Source organism: Plectropomus leopardus, chromosome 11 (genome assembly GCF_026936395.1).
Source record: "Plectropomus leopardus strain MGB_pleo_1.0 chromosome 11, ASM2693639v1, whole genome shotgun sequence".
Classification (NCBI taxonomy): domain Eukaryota; kingdom Metazoa; phylum Chordata; class Actinopteri; order Perciformes; family Serranidae; genus Plectropomus; species Plectropomus leopardus.
Window position 1 is genome coordinate 23,036,464 of NC_142186.1, and position 24,474 is coordinate 23,060,937.

At 38.9% G+C, this 24,474-nt stretch overlaps 2 protein-coding genes across 4 annotated transcripts in view; both read left to right on the forward strand.

Moving 5' to 3' along the window:
* The window catches only part of bcam (basal cell adhesion molecule (Lutheran blood group)), a 62,880-nt gene extending 59,562 nt beyond the window's left edge, over window positions 1–3,318 (forward strand). For all 3 annotated transcript variants that reach the window (XM_088084291.1, XM_088084292.1, XM_042489836.2), the window contains one exon: window positions 1,264–3,318. In XM_088084291.1, the coding sequence (XP_087940417.1) occupies window positions 1,264–1,266 (3 nt within the window). In that variant the 3' untranslated portion in view covers window positions 1,267–3,318. The remainder of the gene's footprint in view (window positions 1–1,263) is intronic.
* Window positions 3,319–5,719: 2,401 nt separating this feature from the next.
* Window positions 5,720–22,718, forward strand: LOC148188262 (uncharacterized). Its single transcript, XM_088083960.1, has 4 exons — window positions 5,720–5,832; window positions 6,045–6,121; window positions 17,294–17,388; window positions 22,509–22,718. Exons 1-4 carry the CDS (start codon window positions 5,804–5,806, stop codon window positions 22,641–22,643), a joined length of 336 nt encoding a protein of 111 aa, XP_087940086.1. The 5' UTR covers window positions 5,720–5,803; the 3' UTR covers window positions 22,644–22,718.
* Window positions 22,719–24,474: the final 1,756 nt, after the last annotated feature.

Genomic DNA, 24,474 nt, shown 5'->3' on the forward strand with positions numbered 1-24,474 from the left:
GAAATTCTATATGACGGATATGAAAAAAAAAGTAAAATATTGCATCATCGCAAATTTTCCAAGACATTTATAAGTATTTGGTATTTTAATTTAAATGTAATTAAAATTGTATTACAGTTACTGAGAAAAAGAATGTGCTATTAGATTGCAAAAAACACAAACTAACTAACCAATGGAAGCAGTAGTCGACCACCAGCACTCATATTTAGTTAAAATAACTGTTTTTCTAAATGGAGTCTGGTGGCCTTTACAAGAGCATAGATGGGGAACTGAAGTCATTTGCGGCCTTCCAGTTGAAAGGGCTGTCTGACAGAAAAGTAAAGCAATTTAAATACTGTCAATATAGCGTATACTTAAACTGACTTTCTTGGGAGGGCTAAAATACGCTTTGTTGCTGACTGCCATCCACTGCAGTTTATTGCTTAGCTTCTGTGTTGGACTCCAGCCTGCTTCTTCCAACCAGGAGCATGCTGACTGACATTTACTGTTTGAAATATACTGACTATGGCTAAGTACCTCATATAAACCCACTTCAAAAAGTCGGAACCATCCCTATAAGACAAATTTGGGTGCAACACCATCAAGGGGAGGTGTGTTACAGGAAGCTGTCTTTATGTCCAGACATGCTCCATTCATTTGGCAGTACTCACTCAAATTTTGAACATTACTCCCTATCAGTTCTGTCGTTTGAATTTGCACAACACCTCATCTGCCAATCAAATCATTGTGCATTGCTCTAAGAAACCTGAGTTTGCTGTGCGTGCACCCAGAAGACCACGCCAAGTTGGGTGGCTACTGTATGTTGTCCAACATTATTATTCAGTGTAAATATTGTGAAGATGCTGTCAATATTGACATGATTTATGTTTTTAGACTTAGCACTTTCATTGACAAGTTAAAAATATTTGCAAAAAAATAATCAAAAGTAATCAAATGCAATAAATAACATCGCTTTGATAACTTGTGACATTTTTTAACTTATGACAACAGGGCAATTAGTAATCTGTGGAGGGTTACTTACACTTAATTAGCAACTGATAAATTGTTGAATAAGCTATGGATGAATATTTAGAGGAAATATTTATTCATGAAGTTAAAGAATACTTTTAATTCAGTTTGCTTTGGGGCATGTTTAAACAATAAATATAACATTTTGGAAGATGTGTAAAAGAAAAGGATTGCACAAGTCATAATTGCAGTATTTTATCCATGTTTAAGGATTGCAGATTTATGTTGCTCTTTGTGCTTTTCTCTTTCTGACAGTGATGAAACGAGGCAATGAAGGTGACCGACTGAGGGATGAAGGGAAGGAGGAGAACAGTATGAAGACAACAGGGCTAGTTTTTATTCACTACACAAGACTGTGGGGGGTAACAAGAGGTGGAACATGGACATTACTTTGTTTTGGGGACTTTGGGATGCACACCATGTTTGTTTTTGGTTACGCATGTTTTAAAACCTGAGGTAGACCTTTCTAGATGGAGGATTTAGGTTGCCTTTTCAGATTAAACTCCATCCATAAATGCTACCACAGGTTTAAAACCATACATGCAAAATCACAATGTGACATCACTGGATGACATTATTATCATTATCATGGCTTCTTTTGATTCTTTCTCACCATTCACATCTTTGCTTCGACTCCTCTGCAGAATAGAGCTGCACAGCGAGGCATGGCCAACACAATCCAAACACAGTGGCAGAATCTTTTCTATTTTATCTACCCCAAATGAAACACAAAATGCCATTAAGCCACTGTGTTGATCTGGACATTGTGTCTGCATGCAGGTGTAACACCAAACGTCTATTCTGCCTTGGAGTCTGCACTTAAATCTCTGAAATATCACATGGTGCCATTCTGTTTTTATTCACCTCAATAAGTGATGATTTATGCTCACAACATTTAATCCCTCAGCAGCACACTGTTTGGCACACACGGCTGTAACATTTCTGCTCAAAGAAGCACTGTGTTTGCTTTAGTGTCGTTTGTTTAATTGCATTTTGCCACCTGTAAATTCTTTGTGTTTTTTTTCCCCCAATCCTTAATTAGCTTTCCATAGAAGCAGACCAGGCTTTTTTAATATAACGCCAATCCTTTCTTTTAAATTGCTTGCAATTTTTTTTTAAATCCAGCTAAAAAGCCACCAAACAAGCAAGCTATTAGGTTGTACAAATTGTTCTTGCCATTTCCATCATACGTGTATATTATGTTAGTACTTCGCTTGTTCACACTGCTCTCCTTTTTTTTTCTGTAAATTCAAATGCTACTATTACGCTGTCTATCAAGCAGGTGTACTGATGTGGAGTTACTGTGGTGACTAAACTGCCAGCCCAGGACCGTAATTGCTACCATTTCTTACCAAGTCTTTTGCAGCATTTCAGTCCTCTACTCTGGGGATGAAACCATTCTCACAAGCGTAGCACGCAACCGTTGTGCTCAGAAAGCCCAATTATCATCAGCTTTCACTGTAAAATGTGGCGTAATGGTCGACAATCTCAAACTGTGGACTGCTGTGTTGTCGTTTTTCCCCCCGTGACAACAAAATTGAACCATCGGGGGCTGCAGCACAGTAGTCACAAATTCACCTGTTAGGAGAAATCACCGTTGCAGGTTCACTCTAGTTTGATAGAAGCAGGGAAGGGAAGGCGTGGGAGGGATCGTGGGTTGTTGCTCGAGTTTGTGATGTACTTTTTATTTTTACCAAATGGAAGAGTTTTTGAGTGTCACAGCAGGAGTGTTTCTGTGTTTAGGTACGCAATGATGGCATTTCTGTTCCTCCCCTACACTGTCGGCAGGCCAGAGAGGTTTGAAAGCGGGTTGCCCTTTTACTTTGTTGTACACTGGAACCAATGGCCTTGATTTTTTTAAAAGAATGTCACCTCAAACCACTATCTCTGCCCACAAGGCTGTTTTATTTTGTAATGTCTGTCTACTGATCTTGCCATATTGACTGTTAGCAAACCTGTGATGGCAGGCGAAGATAGATAAGTGAACTTTTTATTTTTGTTTTATATAAAAATATTGTGGTATAAAAGTTTTTAGAAATGGGGATTCTTAATTTTGGAACTACTGAGTTTTCATTTTCCCATGCTTTTCCACTCGCTCTGAGAGAAGAGGGATTTTTTCTTTTTTACCTAGGATTCTTTTTTTATAAGATTTTTCTCAGTGCTTTACTTCACTCTCTGTGTACTGTATACTGTATATTTTGTGGTACGCTGTTGTGACCTCTGTGGTGTGTTGATGTATCTTTTTATTTTGTTCCCGCTGTTTAGAATTTATAATGAAACAAACCTCCAAGAAAACAAATCACAACATTATATTCTCTGTGTTTTTATTCCCATTGCAGGAACAGATGATTTGCAAAAGCTGTTGATTTCTGTGGCAATATCAGTGTTGTTTTTGTTATCATGAACATGAATTTCTTTTGAAATTAGCTGCTTTTTTTTCAGAAACAGAAAGCTGTATGGAAGCAAGAAAGTGTGTGTGGCCATATGATAAGGCAACTCACACACCTCCAAACATCATCTCTAAAATCTTGACACACCAAACTAAAAGCTTTTGATGTAATTCATCCGTGTATGTTTTTTTTCCTTACACTTCCTAGAGGATGACATCTAAATTAATTCCTAGCTTGCACCAAAGTTTAATCTCCTTGATATAACCGGCATTATGTAAATTCCCCCTCACGTTGATTGATCCCGTGATTTGTTGTGACAGAACAGAAAAATCGAGGAAGCCCCTGTTTTGCATCGATAACTGCTGGAGGGATGGGCTTGCTGCCAACTTTACCATGCAGCGTTCTCTCTGCTCACTTTCATGTTTAGAAATGAGCTGAAATGAAGCCATCAATCATCAGCAAATTGCTGTGTGGCTTTGTGCATTGATCGGTAACAGTAAGGAGGATAACTCTTATCAATAGCAGCTATAATCATAATTGAAAATGTATTCATGAAAAACAAATGTTAATCAAGAGACAGGATGGAAGAATTCCTATACAAATCTAAATTAGGCTGTTTTATTCACTATATTTTTAAAAAAATTCTCCCCTTCCTCTATAGTCAGCTTACATAACAGTGTGCTCTAACCTTGTACCACTTTGTGACAGTTTTGCACATGAACAGGCTCTCTGGTTACGAACCTATCAGCGCTGCTGCCCTGTCACACACCCCCTGCTCTGCTGGCTCTTCCATTAGGAAATTAAAAATCTCCCATCAATGTGACCCGCAGAAATCGATCTGTGCTTCGAATACAAGGCAGCAAAGACGGAAGCAAGCTGTACGAGTGAATTGGCGGATCAAGGAAATTTATGGAAATTGTAAATAACTGTCAGTGTCATCCCCTGCTGATACAATGCTCTTGAGGATACATATCAGCATCTTCAGGGGTTTAAAACCTGCACTCAAATGTGCAAAAAAAATGCTGTTTTAAATGATTTTCCACAAAGGAAGCAATATTCTACATACATTCAATTCTTATATAAAGACTGTATAATGTCTCAAGCATGAAACACAAAATATTGACAGAGATATAAAAAAATGCTGGATCTCATTACAAAATATCTTCATCCCTGTTACATTACCATTAAATTTGAAGAAAACTTTGGGGGTTTCTTTGCATGCCTCCATGGAAAATGGAAAACATATTGATTTAGTGGTTGATTTGGGACTATGTTTAACAACACTAAAACTATATCAAAACGTGTGTTCACATTTCTGACACGGTGCGGTAAAATCCAAGTCTCATTAATCCAGTTTGGTTTTGAAGAAAGCACAGATAAATTTCACCTCTGTTTAAAATAGAAGTTTTTTGCAAAAATGCATGTGTTTGGGAAGCACTCAGCATACAGCTGGATAATTGAGACTTGAATTACGCTGTATGAGTTGTGTGAGAGTCTGCAGAAGCAGAAGTATGCACGCACATTCAATACAAACTTGGATCAGCTGCTGAACCAAAGGTGAGTAAATAGCAAAAAGAATAGGCTTGCGCAGTTCAGGGGCTCCAGTAATTGTTATTTAATGTACCAAAGTGATGTTTTGAACAACACAGCTCTTCATCAGACTACACTGACAATGTGATCTTAAATAGGTTTTGAACAGTCATGTGATCAATCACGTGTACAATGTGTCAAAATACACAAAAAGAAGTACATACCAATGAATAAATACACAATCACACACAAAATACATGAGTAAAGATATGTATAAATATATTATCTGTTGTGTATCGTGTAATATTGTGTGAATTTGTCGACGTACGTTTTAAAGTAATTTCACTGTTGTTATACAGTAGTCCCAAATCAATCAGTAAATTATTATGTTCGCTATTTTTAATGGAGGCATGAAGGAAAATAGTTTACTTAACAATTCAAAGTTATAAGGCATGACTAATTGATAAACAAATGATCATTTTGTTTGTAAAATAGTCCTATAAGTATGTCAGGACTATTCTAATGGCCTGTGACTGACAGGGGTCCTAAAAAATATTAGAACATTAATACAATTTTTCCAATGGACAATTATTGACCTATCATTGTTAGCATCAAATTATATTTAGAATGTGCTTACTAATGATAACGATATATTTTTGTTTTCGTGTTTTGGCACCAAAGTAAACGTCCAAAGAGCCTCTGTATTGCCTCCTCGCCCCCTCTATTTTTTTATCAAATGGTTCAGTCCTTCCCCAACACCTGGCGCAAACAGTAGTAATTAGCACAGTGCGGAAGCGTGTCGATGGCGCTTTACCCAAAGCGTCAGCTTCCCACAAGAAAAGTTTGGCTACTAAAAACGAAAAGAAAGAGTGTCAATGTGTCACAAAATTCTTCACAAAGAAAGGTAGGTCACCTGAGTGGTGGAAGTTAACCTGTTTTGTCCATGTAGTAAAACAAACTACGTTTGCTCCCCAAACATTAGCTAATATCTTCACAGGAAATTCCATGTTTACCTTTCGCTCCTCTTTTAGTTGTCGTTCAATAAATAGCCAAACTTTCGGCAAGATATTCATACTAAATCAGTTTCCCTGTCCCTGTCCCTGTCCCTGGTCCCAGACTGAAGTATGCAGCTTCATCGTCAGCAGTGTCCCCAACACCCCGACCAATGAGCCAGCTCTACTCAGCTGAAGAAGGTGAGCAGCTGCTGGTCAAATGACCTGTTAGTATGTGGTAACTGAAATTGCTGTTATTGTATTATTTCCAGTGGTGGAAAAAGTTTTTTGTGTTTATTTTTGTTTATTTGTCTTTTTAGAATTTAAGCAAAAATAGAAATACCACAATCTAAAAAATGCACTTGTAAGTCATTATACAAAATAGCTCCTAAAATGTTATAACCACACAAATTTTATTTCTGTGTATGTAACATGAGCCCCTTACATTATGATAGAATATTGTATGAGTCTGTTTGCAAGTAAGAATAGTTCAGTGTTTGTGGAGCCAGTTATAGATACAATTACTGGGATGAGTGGTATAATACTGCATCATATCATATAAGCAGAGCACACAAAACAACACACACACAGTGATGGTGGAAGTACCTGAAAGCCATACATATTTCCTACCAGAATATGTGTTTTGTAGAAGTTTAAGTCTCTTATTATAGTATTACTTGAGTAGAAGTCTAAAATTATCAAATATTTACTGATCTTAAGTATCAAATGTAATTTTAGGATATTGCATGTACTTAAGAATTGAAAGTAAAAGTACAAGTACTTGCTGTTGATAAAAATTCCAGTAGACAGAATTGTGAGGATTTTGGAGTAAAAATGGAGCATACATTGCTCTTAAAGAAAATCAAGTTGGTTTTTTTTTTTACAACTAAAAGTATTTAAAGAACAAAAAACAGTTTTTTTTTCTCTCTCTTACTTCTTCATTTGTCTGTCTATCCCCTCCTCCTTTCCTCGCTTCCTTTTCTATTTTGTGGTAAGTGACTAAGATGCACAAGGGAAATAGTGGAGTAAAAGTATACTTTTCTTTTTAGGAAATGCAATGGCGTATAAGTGAAATTTGACAGAAATATAAAAACTCACATTAAGTACAGAAACATTACACCCCTGGACACGTGTGTGTGTGTGTGTGTGTGTGTGTGTGTGTGTGTGTGTGTGTTTGTGTTTGTGTGTGTGTGTTAAAATAACAAGTGTAAGTTTCAGATAAATGTAGTGGAGTGAAAAGAACGATATTACAAAGGAAGAGTTATTTAAAGCTATGAATGGGTCAGTTGGGTTCTGGAGGTGTGCTTACAATATTTGTGCAGGATTTGTGCAGTGGTGGGGCCCAATGTGATATCTTTAAATGGGGCCCAAAAAACCTGGTGGCACCCAGGGATGCAGTAATGTTATTTATACACCTATATAAAGTTGAGCTACCACGTCAAGTATACAGCTGAGTCAGAGTGTACAGAACTGACAAAGATTGTCTTAAATTGCACATTAATTCAACTATTGTGTAAATATTGTGTTATTTCCTCTCTTAAAACTATACGGTGTTATTTTGGTTATAGTAATGAGTTTAACCCTTTGAACCCTGAGCAAATTACAACAGCAACAGCAAAACGTACCCCAAAATAAGCAAAACAAGAGGAAAAAAAAAATTAAATAAAATACTGAAAAGAATTATAAATAGTAATATTTTTTCTGTAACCTATTTTTAAGTATATAATTATAGTTATTATACTGACAATTTTTTTGAATTTTTACCACAGTTATTTATGAATATTCTAATGATTCTCTCTCACCTTTTTATTAAAGCTAATTTTCAAATAATTTTAACCTTTTACTAATTTAGTTTTTGCAGTGTTTGGGACATTTTAGGCTTCGTTGCTGATAGCCTTTTTCCCCATGTTTTCGGGAAGAAATCGAACCAATTTGCTCACATCTCAAAGGCTTAAATGCCTTTGAAAGGCGTCTGAATGCAGCACAAGAAAGCACAGGTTTTAAAGGGATAAGTTTGTGATGTGAATCGAGAGAATGTTAAAACAGTGTTTATTTCAGTAATTTTGCTGTGAGTAAGTGATCTTGAGAGGATCAGTGCTTTTCAGTTTTGCTAACAATGAGGCGGATTACTGTCACTCCTTCCCATGTCCTTCCCTTCCTTCCTCCTCCCTCCTCCCTCCACCCACTGTGAGTTTTCCTGCTGGGTTTAGTTACAGTAGCTTTAAACTGATTTAGCCATTTAGTGTCAGCCTATTGAGGGATGACAACCACTGTCTGTCCCCTCAGCCTGCTCGACCTGGATCTGATGGCCACTCAGTACGACTTGGCTCAGATTCAGCCCAGAGGACACAAAAATAGACACAGTCCTCTGTGCTGAGATGGATCCAGGTTGAGCAAGGCTCGGGAGGCAGCCTTGCTGACAATATGCGCTTCATCATCCTACATAATCAGCACACACATGTAGTTTGCACACACACAACACCAGGAGCAATGAGGCGAGGTGAAGTTCAGCACTGACTGTGTCAAGGAAGGAAGGGAAGAACATAATTGATGGTGAGACTTGAAAAAGCCAGAAAAGAAAAAAGGGAATAATCTAGATGGAGTGAAAAAGGATTTAAAGGAGGGATGGGGAGGGGAGGAAAGTGAAGGAGGAGATTGTGTAGTGTAGGAGGAGTTACTGTCAGGATGGATTGGAGTGAAAGTAGTAATTGGTGATGAAGGACGAAACAAAAGAGCCTTGTTAAGAGGTTGTAAATCTGCATTGGGCTTTAAACAAATATGGGCTCTGAAGAAATAAAGCAAGAGGGAGGAAGAAGAGGAAGGGAGGTAAAGAGTCAAGGTGTACAGCAGAGAGGTGGACTGAGATAAAGACTGAAAGAGCGCTTGTGTGATAAATGTGTTTATCTCCCTCAGTCCTAAGGTTTAATATCCTGTGTGGTTTGAATGTGTTTACTGTTTGGGTGCCATTATGAGAGACAGAACGGAGAGACGCTACCTGTGTACTCAGCAAATGTGTGTGTGTGTCTTACACCTGCCTGTGTGAGCCTGCATTTATTCGTTGTATTCCTGATATCTATCTCTCAGCACGGAAGATTTGTTTCATTGATTATATCTGCGAGTGCGCTATTAAACCGAGTGGCGGCCGATCCCCCGCCGCCTCAGCTTCAGCGTGTGTGTAAGCGTGTGTCACTCAGGAGTGCCAGGCCACCTATGGGATGTTTGGTTATTAAGGCACAGCTGGGCGTACTTTTGTTTTAATTGGTTCGGCTGCATTTTGTTGTGTCTGAGGGAATGAGAGGCAAATACAGCAGAGGGGGATGGAATTTCCAACAGGTTTTATGAGCTAAAGAGCATAAAAACAACTATAAATACGTAGCATTGATGAGAAGAAGCAAGAATGTGATGGGAGATTTAGAGCTGTGCTTCACTCCCTCTGAGATAATGTAAGTTAATGGCATGATGTGGTTTGTGAGTCATTTCGCAAGGGTCAGAGGTCGCTTAAAGTTTCCATGACAGGCTGAGGTCAATTCCAAGATTCAGTTAAAGTATTAAAACACAAAGGTCAGGACTATTTTTAACCAGAACCCTTCAAACACTCAATCCAAGACAGCCCAAAAGTGCTGTCCAGCGATGTCCTTTTCTGTTGTGGCTTTATGTCATTATTTGGACATTTCAAAATGTCATTAATGAATAACAAAAGAAATGACATTTTAAAAGCAATTTATGTTAATTTAGGTAAACGTGCCCCCAAAGTGTAGTTAGTCCTCAAAAGTTAAAGACTTTTAAGGTGCAAATCTTATCTGGCAAGAAAATGCAAATGTATGTCCTTTTCTACTATAATGCGAATGTTGGCAGTTGGTTAATTTGGGTGGCGCTAATATCACAGTTAAAGGCCATAGCAGAATAGGAAGGTATAATTAGATGATGTACTTAAAAGAGTGCCAGTCAAGCTCAAACAAAGGGGGAACAGTGGACGTATAATAACAGGGTGTGAACTGTGTTAAAAGATGACTTAGAGAGGTGGCAGTGGCCTAAGCAATGACGTTAATGTTATATCATCATTTATTTGCTGAATTTGTCGTCATTGCAAGCACTTACATTAACAGTTATCAATACAATAACTTTTCCAATGCACCCAAGTGTAAAATCTTTGTTGAGATACTGAGGTTTTTTTGTTTGTTCTTTTGCACAAATTGAAAATTCACTTGCACATCATGACATTATTACAAGAAGATCACCAATTAGATTAACTTCACTGTGAAATATTCTGATAAATTGCAGCAAGGACTTGTTCAGCAGCTCAGTCACCAGAACAAATTTCTTTGCCATCACATGTTTCTGCAAGCCGCAGATATTTTACATTTGCAAGTTTCATGCATACAGCCCTGTTTCTAAAATGATGTAGTACATGAGCTGACTTTTTCATCATGAGATGGAGGGCATGGTGGGTGCTGTGTCACCTTGGCAAGACGCCTGTCAAATCATTGTTTATGACCAACAAAGCCATCACACCCTGGTGAAGACTATTAAAAGTCGAAACATGTTGGTTTATCCATGCAAGAACAAAGAAACTGCAACTGTAAAACAAACAACTGTAATTACAGTGCCGTACTTCCTATTTTTTTAAACAACAAAATTGGTCGTATTTTTAGTAGCTGTTTCTCCAGCAGTTTTTTTTGCACCAAATGTGGGTTTATTTTAGCAACGTGTTGATTTTTCACAGAGGATAGTACCTCAAAAATCAATTGTTTTATTACTGAAACATAGCTACTTTACTAGCAAGGGTTGTGCCACCAAAACCGGGTACTTTAAGCCAAAATATTTTTTCCTTATCATGACCGAGTGGTTTTGGTGCCTAAACCTAACCACACGTTAACCACAGCAACTTTGAAATATAAAGTTTAACATATCCAACAATGTGGTTTGCAGACACATACAATGCCAACATTTTTTCTCATGTTTGGGTTGTGTCTATTGATGTATTGGATTATGTATGATGTGGTAGATGCATTTGTGTTTGCACGCAGTCACACACCATGGAGTGCTGGTTTTAAAGGCAGAAAAATCCCCTGAGGCTCTGAGAGAGAGAGAGGGAGAAGATCAGAGAGGAAAGTCAGTGTTAAAAGAAGAGGAAAGAGGGAGAAGGGCTCGGAGGAGCTGAAGAGCAGCTGTTGCATGCTGCTCCTTAGAGAACTTCTGTACATGCTACAGGCTCCTCCCATTGGCTAACATTACAGCACAGCAGCTGCCTGGAGAATAAAACACACACACACATCTACACACGTGTCAATGATTCACCCTCAGAAATGCGGCATCCCCATATCGACACACTCACAAACCAAAGTTACGCACACACATAACTCCTATCTTGAATGTGTACTTGTGTGTGTGGTTAACTCCTGAAATGGCATGCATACCTAGAAGGATGTTGAGTTGCGTAGAGTATTGAAAGAGAAGCGCATTCTTTGCACTTGACCTTGTTGTCAAACTCTCAATACACCTTAAAACACACACACATGCACACACCTGCCTGCGGCCAAACACACACAGAGCCAAGAAAAACAATGGTTGCATTTACATCATGCAGCCATCTTACATCGCTCCTTCACACTGGTCTGTCTCTTTGTTTTGGTTTCCATCACACATACATCTGCACACACACACACACACACACACACACACACACACTGGAAAGTTTGTCTCCCTCGTGTGTTGTAACAGTAATAGCAGTGACAATGAGAGCAACTTAAGGCATCCCAAGAGTACACCTGATAATTACTATCATATGCTCCACTGACTTACTAATGGAGGTTTGCTATTATATCGCACTCTGCCCCTTTTATCCCTTTCGCTCACATATTCAACCTTGTCTCTGCTACTGTCTGAAAAAAATAGGATATCGTGTGTGTATCACTTGTTTTGTTAAACAAGAGCCAGAGTGTTTGGAACAGGTCTTCTTTTTCTCCTCTTATTTACACCCTCGCTTCCATTTTCAATCTCCCCTTTTGAACTCAGTCTCTATAAGCAGTAAGTAAAACTTTTCAAAACCCACATTACAAAGTACTTTTTCAGTTATATATTTAAACCAAACCGCAAGCAAAATGATTAAAGAATAAGCACAAAGTGGGGGCAAAGAATCACCAATGGAGAGCAGCTTAGAGTCAGAATCATGACTTTGTTTACAGTACTCAGAGAAAGATAAAAGCGGGAAAAAAATTACCACCAAATATGTAACAGAGGACTAATAATCATCAAATAAAAAAATGATTTAAAACTATATCAGCAACTGTTTTAGTGTCAAAATAGCATGTATTTCTCACTCTATATGAGCTTAAAAGATAAGATTAGTTGAGTACATTCATTGAAATAAATACAAGTTTATGATCCCCTGAGGACATTTGGCGTCATTGATGTATTATAATCTCTGCTGTATCAGTCACAGTCATGTGTAGTCAGTAGATATGTATAGCAAGACAGCTTAGGGTGGAAGTACTGATGAATTTTTACAATATTTTAAACCTCACCATAATGAGTTTATCCGTCTCCCCGATCCTGAGACACGGCTCTATTTATGTGGGGATGAAAAGTCAGTGTGCAACATTAGCTGCAAAATATGCTGAATGTGTGTGAAAGAGTGTGTATGTGTGTATTTATTTTGTGATTATTTATTTTGTTGTGTAAAACATAATTATTCAATATTACAACAGTTAGTGCCGACCAAGCAATTTGACTGGTCATAAGGTATTCCATGAGTGATGATATAGGCTACAGAACAACATCACTGGGACTGCTGACTTTTAACTCTGCATGTATTAGTCCACTTCGCAGCTGTCAAAAATCTGTTAATTCATCTCACATCAACGGTTGGTAGTTATCTAACGTTATCGTAGATTGTATCTTTGTTTGAAGAGCGAGGAAATCCCATCTGACCAGCATCATAGCTCAAAAAATACCTGAGCAAAATCCTGCCTGATGCAAAAGCCCTCTACCTGCAGCCCAGGTGTTGGGCAGCTGTGACAGACGATTTTTGGTAAACCGCCATTTACTGGGAGTAAACCAGATGTCAGAGATGTTAAAAGGATGTGCAGTGAGGCAAGGACACACTTGTCTGACACTAACCGAAGCCTGAGAGACACTGACACACACAAACAGTCTGAGACTGGACTCGAGTTGATGGAGATCACAGCAATGAGTAAACACTCACTGGAGCGACCAACTGTCTGATCAAACTAACTCATCTGAATCACACAGGCCACCAAAATGTCTGTTAGCAGACTCTGATTTCACTGAAAACACAGAGATAAATGTTCATGATACTATGCAGCTGGTCTGTGCATAACATGAGGACCCAGCTTCAACAGATTAGCAAGCAGCATGCAGGAAAATGTTTATCCGTTGCTAGGCAACAACTGTCACTTCCAGTGGTTGCGGAACTATTTGTGTCAGTGGAGCCAAAAAAATCATTAATTAAACAAATCATAATCTGGTTTCACTTATTACTGTTAACTAATAAAAGACTGAATCACAGCCGTGATGATATACAGTACAACATGGCTTGTGATATTGCTTGAATATGTCATTTCGCTTTGGCAATAATGTAACTTGAACATCATGCCAATAAAGCTTTTTTGTATTGAAGTCATAGTGAACTGTGGCAAACACGGCTTGTAGCAGTGTCAATATGATTATAGTGTAGTTCGTTTTAGCCTAGCAGTAGCTTTCTGGTTCTGGTGACTGTATTTAGGCTTTAACAATCCTGAAAGTGGTGTTCATTTGTGAAGATTATTTTGTCGAACAAAGCTTGTAAGTAAAATTAAAAAAATTTCAATACAGAGCTTGTTTTCGGCTATGATCCAAAATCCAGTAGAAAAATCCCATTGGCTTTTTGAAAAGGGAACCAGGGAGGCGTTAGCTTTCAGGTTGGCCTACAGAAAAACATCATCTCTGGGACACTTTATTTTGTAGTAACTAAAATGTGTGTTTGGAATGAAGTGGAGTAAATGTAAAAGTTGACAGAAATACTCAAATACTGTGAAGAGGTATTAATATTACCTCATTACATTACACCACTGCAAACATTAACTATGTGCCCACCAGCATCTCTAAAGTGACAGCAATGTTGAGAAGCACTCATTCGCACTTTTGACCTTCCCCACTTCCTTTACCTTAATGGAAGTAAAAAAAACTGCCAGCTAGCTCATGATGAGAGAGACTGCTTATTACAGAGCCAGAGGGGGCTTATCAAGCTGCTCTGTGTCGTAATAGAAAACACTACACAGTGTTTAGTCGCTGACAGCTGCTGTGCGACAGTTTGTGTGTTTAGTGTCAAGGTTTTCCTTCTCCTGCATTTCCTCTTTGTGTGTGTGTGTGTGTGTGTGTGTGTGTGAGTGTGAGTGAGAAGCCCTGGTATTTCTCTCAGCTGCATCCTTATCATTTTTATCAGGCCTGTCCACTTTATTTGATGCTGGATCAGAGGACATAGCTCTGCATAACCTCACACACACAAGGGAAAAATAGGTATGCATGTGTAAGAGTGAGTGAGAGTAAGTGATTTTGTGGGAGCTGTTTTGCAGATGCTCAACCAATGTATATGTGTGTGTCTGTGTGTGTGTGTGAGTGTGTGTTAGTGTTAGTGTAAATTATTTACTTCCAGAACTGCCAGACTCTCCTCCCTCTACCTTGCACTGCCTGGCTGTGCCTGTCTCTTACCATTTTTGCATGTTCATACACAAACTATATGTCTTTCCTTCCCGTACTCGTTCTCCACAACTTTGACCTTCGTAAAACTGCATGAAGCTTCCTGAAGTTTAATGCTTTCAAAGAATTTCACAAAAGATTTCTGGTCATGACCTGTACTGTATGAAAAGCTTTCTGGAGGCTTGCTTCTTCTCTGAGCCACATGCTGCAGGGTAAGGGGCAGCACGGGTGGGGCAAGAGGGGCTAACATTCCTTACTAATTGTATGTGCTCCCCATCCCTCCCTTCCCTTAGTATGTGTGTGTATGTTATGTCTGTGTTTGTGCTTCGTAGTGCAGAATAGTTTGGGAAATTGCCGCCAAGACATGCGTTTGTGAAGTTGACCTTTGCCCTGCAGGGTCAGGGTCAGGGTCAGGTTTTATGTTTCAAAGGTTTGCTGTTACGCTACAGTAAGTACGAGGTTGGTGGTCATATCATGGGGCATTTTTTTCCAACTCTAATTCTACTTACACATGCTTTCTGTGTCTTGACATGTAGAAAAATATATTTCAAAATAATAATCTGTGACAAAGCTCATATAAATCAGTGCTAGTTCTGCTAGATTTGCTCTATTGGCATAAGATGTAGCGCAACATTGATTCAATCTATGCCCAGCTCATGAAAGAATTTGCATTTGCCTGTTATAGTCCCCAGGAGAATGTCTCTTTTCAAGTAGAAATCCTTTGCTGCACAGGAAATGATGCATTAATCCATGTGGCAGCAGCAGCAGTTTGTTTAAAATCTGTACAGTAAGACAAGAAGAAGTTGGCTGCTGGTATCTTACACGGTGTAAATGTGCTTTTGATTTTGTATAGGACTCAAATAATCAGGCATCAAGTTCATGTTAATGATGTATCTGTCACATTTGTGTTTCCTGCACCATTACAATAAAGAGCAGTACTGACATGGGCAGATTATGAGAAAATTGGCCCCTTGGCTTTGATATGCAAATGGCCCCACCACCTCTTTCACATAGGAGCAAGCCCCTTCTGTGTAAAAGGGACAAGTGGAAGGACAGAATCATGGGCAGGACGGGTGTGACGTTTTGACAACGTGATATGGGTGTGACCCATTGCAGGAGATTTGAATAGCAGCTAGTAGCAGTTACAGGTTTACTGACTGAAGATGAACAGCAACCAAAAATGTCTGCAAAATGAGAAAACAATAAGATTCAGGAGCTCCTTCCCTCTGAGCAGAGGACTAAATCAGCCTCCATATAACAGGGACAGTAAATGACAGAAAATTATTATTGTGATGTTGTGCCATTGTTATTGTTTAGAAAATGTTGGTGATGCGTATGTTATATGTCATTCTAGAGGGTTACACTTAGGGCCTGTGGACCTGTGCCTTGGTAGGCCTGTTCAATAATCCATCAATGTGGATTGGGTGTATTTTAAGAGGAAATATGTTTAACAAAACTAAAAATCTCAATCCAAAATCAAATTCTTTTCCAGTTTTATTATGTGAAACCTGCTCTAGTTGACTACTGCTGCTCAACTGCTATAATTGTAAGCTATTGTAAATTATTTACTCCCCAAACCCACACACTTCCCTCCCTATTACTTAGACAAGTTGTCTTTTCCTCACATTTAATTATGAGTTTAGGAAAACTCAATTTTGACATTAAAAGCAAAGCAATCTCTCAATTCTTTTAAAGGATGATATGTCATTGTTTTGGCAGAAATGAATTGCTCAGTGTACGGAGAGAATCTAATTATTTATTATTTATGTTTCTAGGCGTGAAGCAGGAAAACTCTTCTACAACAGGACCCCTGAGATGAATTAAACTATGATCAGCCAGCCATTCACCCAACATCCCTTTTGTTAACTCTCAGAAAAGTAACACTGTCTGTGGCATTTTCAGTATTCTGTGGATGACATTTTCTGCAGGCGGGGAGTTTCCAGGTCTGCAGTGATATATGAGTTGACTTCTCTCCCCTGTGTGACAGACCTATCAATGAGTCCCGGCTCAGCTCAGGGGAGTTTGTCAGGCTTACCTGGTGTTAGCGATGGGACATCTCTCTTTGCGTGCGGTTGTGTTTGTGTGCGTACAGGAGAAAACATACAATATACATTCCATATCGCCTGTTCACTGCAGTGAGCAGCTGTTACCAGGATTACACACTGTGTATCTATTTGTGTAGGATCATCCGGTGTTATTTTTCTGTCTCCCTGAAGTAAAGAGTGCCCTCAGGTGATGCTTTCTTACCGCATTCCTCACACACAAACACTTCAAGACATGCAGGAAACAACATGTTCTGGTATGTAGCAGGAGTGTTAACCAACCCGTAGAGATTGCAGGCCTTCCAGAGTGAGAAAGATACAATGGAAAATGACAGAGTAAGAGGGAGAGATGAAGCGGTGTGTATCCATGGCAACGCGCCGGTCCATGGTGTTTTTAGAGAAGTGTATGATGATTGCAAGGGAAGGCAAATGGATTCCCTGTGGGGTTTAATTCTTTGTAGCTGTGGCCCCTTTTTGAGAAAACCATTACTGAAAATGCACCTGTGTGTGTGTGTGTGTGTGTGTGTGTGTGTGTGTGTGTGTGTGTGTGTGTGTGTGTGTGTGTGTGTGTGTGTGTGTGGGTGTGTGTGTGTGTGTGTGTGTGTGTTTTTTTTTTTCTCCCCTCTCTGTGCAGGAGTTGTGTGGGACGAAAGCACCCTTCACTTCCATGGCTTGATTCCCGTTTGGATCGCAAAAATCCTGATCTGGATTGAAGGAGTAATCTTAAAGGTATGTAACGATTTTTTTTGTTTTTTGAATTGTTTTCCTTAGTGGTGGTACAATAGTGCAACCTGATCTCATGTCGGCATGTTGAGGACACTGAGAACATTTTGGTTTGGCCTTTTAAATGAGTAGCATGTAAATTTTAGGGAGACATAGTGGCATCTAGCTGTTAGGATTGCAGATTGCAAACAGCTGACGCTTCTCCTGGTTCGGACCCCTTCAGTTTTCATTGTTCAGGAGTTTTTTTCTGGGAGCCAGATAGTCATCAGAGGTCTCTTCCTCTTCAAAACAAACAGACCAGGTGATTAAAACCAGTAATAACACTGAATAAAGCAGTTTCACATTAAAAATCTTTTTCTCCCACACTGTTTGGCTCATAGCAGACAGGCCGCTAACCCAGTACCTGTGAATGTGCGCTCACCTTTTTTTCTCTGATAATCCAGACATTTTGGAGGTTTCTACAGGAAGATAAACTAATTGCAGATGTCTGTTCCTCTCCAAAGCAAATGGACCAGGTAATTTAAACTGGTAAAGACACTGAATAAAGCAGTTTTGTCATGTTAAAAAAAAACTGTTTTTTTTCTGCGCTGCTCATTGTTAAGAGACTACAACTACAGTCATCAACATGAGCCATATAGAGCCAGTGTTTGGTTTGTCCACTCAGGGCAGCGTAACATTGCGGAGTCTGTGGATGAGGACCTGTGTAGGTACAAATGGCTTATTCTAAGGTCACAAAAACACAACAGTTCTTATTTTCAGGTGATTAAACATTAAAGACAAGATACTTGTTTTATCTATTCCTTCTTTGCCAATATATCCCCTAAATCCCCCTAAAACACTTAACCTTTACAGAGTTTATTATTTTGTATTCATGGTTTTTATGAAAAATCTAATATATATGTATGAAAATAACTCTTATATACTATGCCCAAATACACTAAATTATTCTCAGTGTTCAGACTGTATCAAAGAAGTGTCCTTGTAGCTGTATGGTAATTTTTGCAGCTATGGATTGCATTTATATATTAATCGTGAAGCTAGCGTGTAGCATAAAATGTTCCCATTATTGTGTCCACCCCCCACCCCACTATATGTAAGCACTCATGGCACTGCAATGCACTTTGTAACAGCATTTACTAAACAGCTTGGGTCCACTGAAGTGCACATGCTCATTTAAATTCACTGCAATTTCCAATATGAATGCATAATGCTTCCCCCACCTCTATTTCTCTGTCTCTCTCTCTCTCTCTCTCTCTCTCTCACACACACACACACACGCACACACACACACAGTCTTAAAGGTTGTGTGTGTGTGTGTCTGGGTTGACAACCTCCTCCACTGTAGTGCTAACTATGATGGAGAGAGTAAGAGAAAAGCAGAGGAGGGGATGGAGCCACAATATTCATTAATCCATCAGCCTCCATATTATCACCATCCACACACATACACACACACCTAAACACACCTATTAACAAAACATCATTTTAATCACTTATTCACTCACTCATTGCCTCTCAGAGACACATTCCACACCTTTACACACACCACATCCTACAAATACATGCACATGTACACAGTTCTGCCTCACAGTGTGCTCTTGTAGCTATTAGGCTAGTATCATTAAAGCTCTTCAGTCTAATTATCTCCCCTGATGAGACACAGGTCTCAATGGGACGACGGGGAGAGATCTGGCATGATTGACTTGGCCTGTGCTCTTCTCAATGAGCCATTAGCCTAGTGAGCAGAAACACATACTGTATATAATCACACACACACACACACACTCACACACACATGCACACACCTGAGCTAATGTAAGTCAGCCCACCGTATTCATTTACATCTTTGTGAAAAGACCTGTCAGTTGTTTGGAAGAAAAAGTCTGATGGAGGGATGAGTGTGCATGCGGTGTGCACTCTCTTTCTGTTTGTGAAGGTGCTTTTGAATTCGTCACTTTACCTCTCTCATGAGCCAGGTGCCACAGGGGAATGCTGGGAATGTAAGCCAGGGATGAGTGATGGCAACTGTTTGCCAGAGAAACAGAACGATGGAGGGAGATGGAAGAAGTGAGGGAGATGCCTCAGCGTTTACTCAACAGATATTGTACCATCCACTGATAAGCACTGTCACAGCCTAGGAAAAAGATTCCCCCCTATGGATCATCGTTCATTTAAATTCCCTCATTAATCAGTTTGTGCCACGGTGTTTGGGCAATTGAAGATGATATTTGTTTTCAGTGTGGGCCGTGCAAGCGTGCCTGAGTTATGAAAGCCAGTAGAGAGAGAAGGTTGAAGGGAGGACATTTAGAAATTGGGAAATAATTTACAGAAAGTTGGAGGGAGTGGGGTTGGAAGGAAAGAAAGAAACAATGGTTAACCATTAATAAATGTAAGCATATTATGGCTAAGTGGGCTGAGAGAGAGGCTTTCACAGTCTATCCACAATTTTTATGTGTGCATGTTTGTCTGCAGGGTGGAAACAGAAATGCAGACAAGAAGAGAAGCTCAGTGGGAGTCAAACTTGTGTCTAGAATTTATTCCAGGGCATAAAAATCCCTCTGACCACACAAAGGTCATGCTGTCTTTACAACTTCTGATTATGTTCGTCCATTAAATTCTGAGTGGGAGCTTAGAAAGATACATCTGACCTCCATAGGCCAAGAAACAATGTGCAATTTTGAATGCGTCCTTTTTCTAGAGAAAATACACAGCTATGCTCTTCCTTCGACAGTTATTGTTATAAAGTAAGATTTTCTTGCTTTTTTTCACAATCCCCAAGGAGATTTAAACTTGCTTTTGGACCATTAAACAGAGAAATGTTGAGCTAGCAAGGACGTAGTTCATGGCAATTCCTACCAAAGTTAGTTAATCTAACCTTAGACATTTTTGGAACTGAGTCTAACGTTTATAAGCACTTATATAACTTGTTGTTTAGTCATGATAGGAGTGTGGCTCTAGAGATGGCATTATCACTCTGTCCGTCAGTCAGTCGGTTGATTTGGTCCAGACTCAAACGTCACTGAACAACACTGAAACAACTATTGAATTGATTTGCTGCCAAATATGGGGCAAACAGTCATGTTCCTGGTGGAGTGAATTGTAATACTTTGGTGATTGCTTAACCCTTGTAAACCTGGGCAAATTAGCTTGATTTCTTGAGGAAATAACCCAAAAAATTATCTAGAAGTAGATTACCTGAAAATGCATAAAAAAATGAAATAACAAATGAAAACAAAAACAAGCAAAGAAGGAAATTACCTAAAAACTGCTTAAAATTATAATAAATTTGAAATATATTTTAAATAAATGATTATATTATTATAAATATAATAATAATAATAATAATAATAATAATAATAATAATAATAATAATAATAATAATAATAATAATAATAATAATAATATGTCTCTGGACAGGTCTCTCTTTTCCTAGCTTTTTTAAAAAGGATTTTCCAAATGTACACATTTTTTGCAATTTGTGCGATATTTCTTGCCAAGTTGCTCTTTTTCTTTCTCCCATGTTTTTTTTAAACAAATCAAACCAATTTGCTTAGGGTTCAAAGTATAAAATAAATGTTAACCGTGTCCAAATGCAACACATTAAACATGATGTCAATCCAGGTTTCAAAGGGTTAAAGGTCCATGGAGTCGGTCATGTTGCCACACCACATTTTTATAGTTGCCTAGGATGGACAAACCAAACTCTGGCTCTAGATACGGCCATGCACGTTGTCATGTTTGCCCCTGTAGTTTGCAGCTCCTCAGCGATAAGCCAAACAGTGTCAGAAAAACTCTTATTTCAACATGCAGTGTTTGTTTTTTATCAATTTAAATCACATGGTCCATTTGTTTTGGAGAGGAGGAGGTCTCTGTGAAAAGTTCAGCTCCAAGTAAAAACCTCCTGAACATCTGGATCTTAAGTTATCAGAGAAAAAAGGTGAGCACACATTAGCAGGTGCCAGGCTGGTGGCCCATCTTCAAAAAGCCAAACAGCTTTTGAGCAAATCTGAAATTTAACTTGAAACTGCTTTATTCTGTGTTTTACTGGTTTTAATGTTTGTTTTGGAGAGCAGCATACTTCTGCAGATAATTCAGCTCCCGGTAAAAACCTCCTCAACAATGAACATTGAAGGAATCCTAACCGGGAGTTCAGGCTTGGCACACCAGAGGAGGTTCAGCTGGTTGCTACTGCAATCTTCACTGCTAGATGCCACTAAATTCTACACACTGCTCTTCTTCTTCTAGTGCCATCATCTGGTTAAAATTTCAATTGGTCTTACACTTTTCTTTATGACAAAATACCTGCCGAACTTATGATATTCCCATTAGCCTGAGCTGTATTTTGAGCAAAGTAGCACATTAGCATACTCGCACACTAAACTAAGATGGTGAGTATGGTTGCTACTATACCTGCGAAACTTCAGCATGTTAGCTTCGTCACTGTGTGCTTGGTGACATTTGCATTCAGCACATAGTGTATAAGTACAGCCTCGCAGAGCCGCTGGCATGGCTGTAGACTCTTATCTGTTATATCTCAGGCATGTCCCCTCTACTCTACTGTATAGCGCAGTTTAACGTTGTTGAATGGCTTTGACTCACTTTATTTGCAGAGTAAATGAAAGGTTGAATTCCAGCTAGAAATTACAGAAAAGGAAATGGGCTGTGGTGTTTGCAGAAGCATAGAAGATAACCCATTTCAATTACCAGAGAGTTCAGGTGGAAATTATTATGGAGATGTAGTCTGGTAAATCAGGAACTACGCCCTCTTTGGAGGGAAGTAGACCACATACTACAAGCCATAACAAATCAGTACACAAAGAGACCAAGGAGGTATTTGGGGGAAATCCCACAGGATTTCATTGTTGTTGTCTTGGGTATCCTGCCTGAGGGAAAGAGTAAAGTATCTATTATATCTGTTACAAAAGATAGAAATTACTCACACAGTAGCTATTACATTAATCTGATTTCAGTCAAATCCCTCAGAATAATAAACAAAGGATATTCAAATTGAAAGAAAAAATAAATAGCAGCTCTTTAAGCTCACACAAATTAATATCACACTGTTCTTTAAAGTGGCATCCCAGTTACCAAAGTCAACCCCTCTGTGTGCCCTCTGTCTCCCGCAGAGGTGGAGAGAAGGGGGAAAGGGGGTGAGGACTCAGAGGATCTGGAGAGAAATGCTGGGAACAGATGGCGGAGTGGCCCCTATGTTCAGCTGCCTGGGTGATTATGGACACAGCTGTCAGTCACTTTGTATGTAAGTGTGAGCGCACACATGTGTATATTTGCTTTTGTGTATGTATGCAGTGTCTGTGCCTCTAACTCCCCCATGTGTTCTCCAGTTCCTTTGTACTCAGTGTGTCTCAGTAAAGTTGCATTAGATCCTTGTGTTTATTGCTGTGGCATATTTTTGTGAGCGTATTGGTGTCATGGCAGAGCTCAGATCTGAGATCAGAGTTCACACAAAACCTTGCAAAGAATGTGAGATTTATGTCACCTGTCCACAATGTCAGGAGCAAATTCTTTCCCTCCCTCTCCCTCTCTCGTCTCTGTGACACTTTGGCACAATGTGTTTCTGTTTCTTTGGGCTTTACCCCCATCTAGTGGTGCTTCACATTATTGCTGCTTCAGCTGCTAAGCCTTTGTCATGTGGGAGCATTTTCACCGATGCAAAATACCCAGGTACACTATTACTGTCATTATTTTAATTATTTTTATTTGACTTGATTTGATTTTTCCATTAAAAATACATTAGCAAACTATATTAAAACCTAAATCACAAGTTAAATTTCAAAATGACGTTTCTGTTTGGGAAAAAAATAATTACACAATTTCAAAACTTAAAGGTCAGTTAGCTGATACTAAAATTATTATCCAATAGGACTAAGTAATTAAAAAGTAGTTTCAAAGTATTAAACTTCAATTATTTCATATGTTTAGGCGCTTTAGGGCAGCAGAACAACCTGTAATCAGAGACTGTAAAACAATTTCCAATTCATTTCATGTTTCACTTCATTAATGTTGTGATATTCAGTCTCCTTTTCGCTCTGAAGGAAATATCTAGCTCTAGCTGTTTAATGCACCACTATGTTCACCAGCTACTCAGTAACCTTGTCTGTCTACAGTTTGGCGCTGGGCAGTTCGTTTACAACAGAGCTTTTGCTGAAAACAGCTGCTTGCTGCTGCAGGTGAAAACAACTCAAAGTTGTGATCTGTAAAATCAAAACAATGAGTTAAAAGATGCTAAAACTCCATAGACCTGAGGGGTAGCCTACATCAGAGTCAGAGCTTCTCTGGAAATACAGAGTATATTTTCAAGAGATGCTCACAGTGATGCTATCTTCTCAGGCCTTGGTCAGCAGATTTTAGAATTAATGCATAGAACTAGCATTGAGAGTGATTAAAGTTTTTCTCCTTCCTGCCTGGTACAGTCCCTTAAACTGCACATGTAAGAGTAAACTTTCTAAAAATATGTCAATGGCAAGTAAAATACACTGGCAAGCCACAAAAGCCCTGGAGCCTGCTCCTTATTGAGGGGATGAGGGGAAAAAAGCAGGATGTGTCTTAGCAGATAGCTCCCATCTTCTCTTCAGCCAGTTTGAGCTCCTGAGCTCGGGGAGGTGCTATAGAGTTCCTCTGACAACCAACAATGAATTCAAGAAGTCTTTCTTCCCAATTACCATCAATATTTTCAACTCATCAGAGTCACTAATGAGTTTTAAACCACAGGCAGACAGTTTCATAAACACATTTAGTTCTTGTTCTCGTTTCTAATAACTTAATCTATATGTTTGTTTTAACTAACTGCTTGTTTGCGTTTTACTTTTTTGTCATCTGTGTTTGGTGGGCTAAAGACAAAGTTCCACCCTGGTGGACAATAAAGATCTATTCTATTCTATTTTATTAAATATCAGTGCAGAAAATACATCGTATCAGTGAAGCTAAGCCCCCCCTGGCCCTCCTTTGAGGGAACCACTGCTCATTTGATCTGTTGTTTATCTAAAACATAGACTAGAACACCTTTAAGTACCATTTTGGGTGTTGTTCTCATGTATTGTTTTACAAAACAATTTCAACTTGTGTCACAAATCA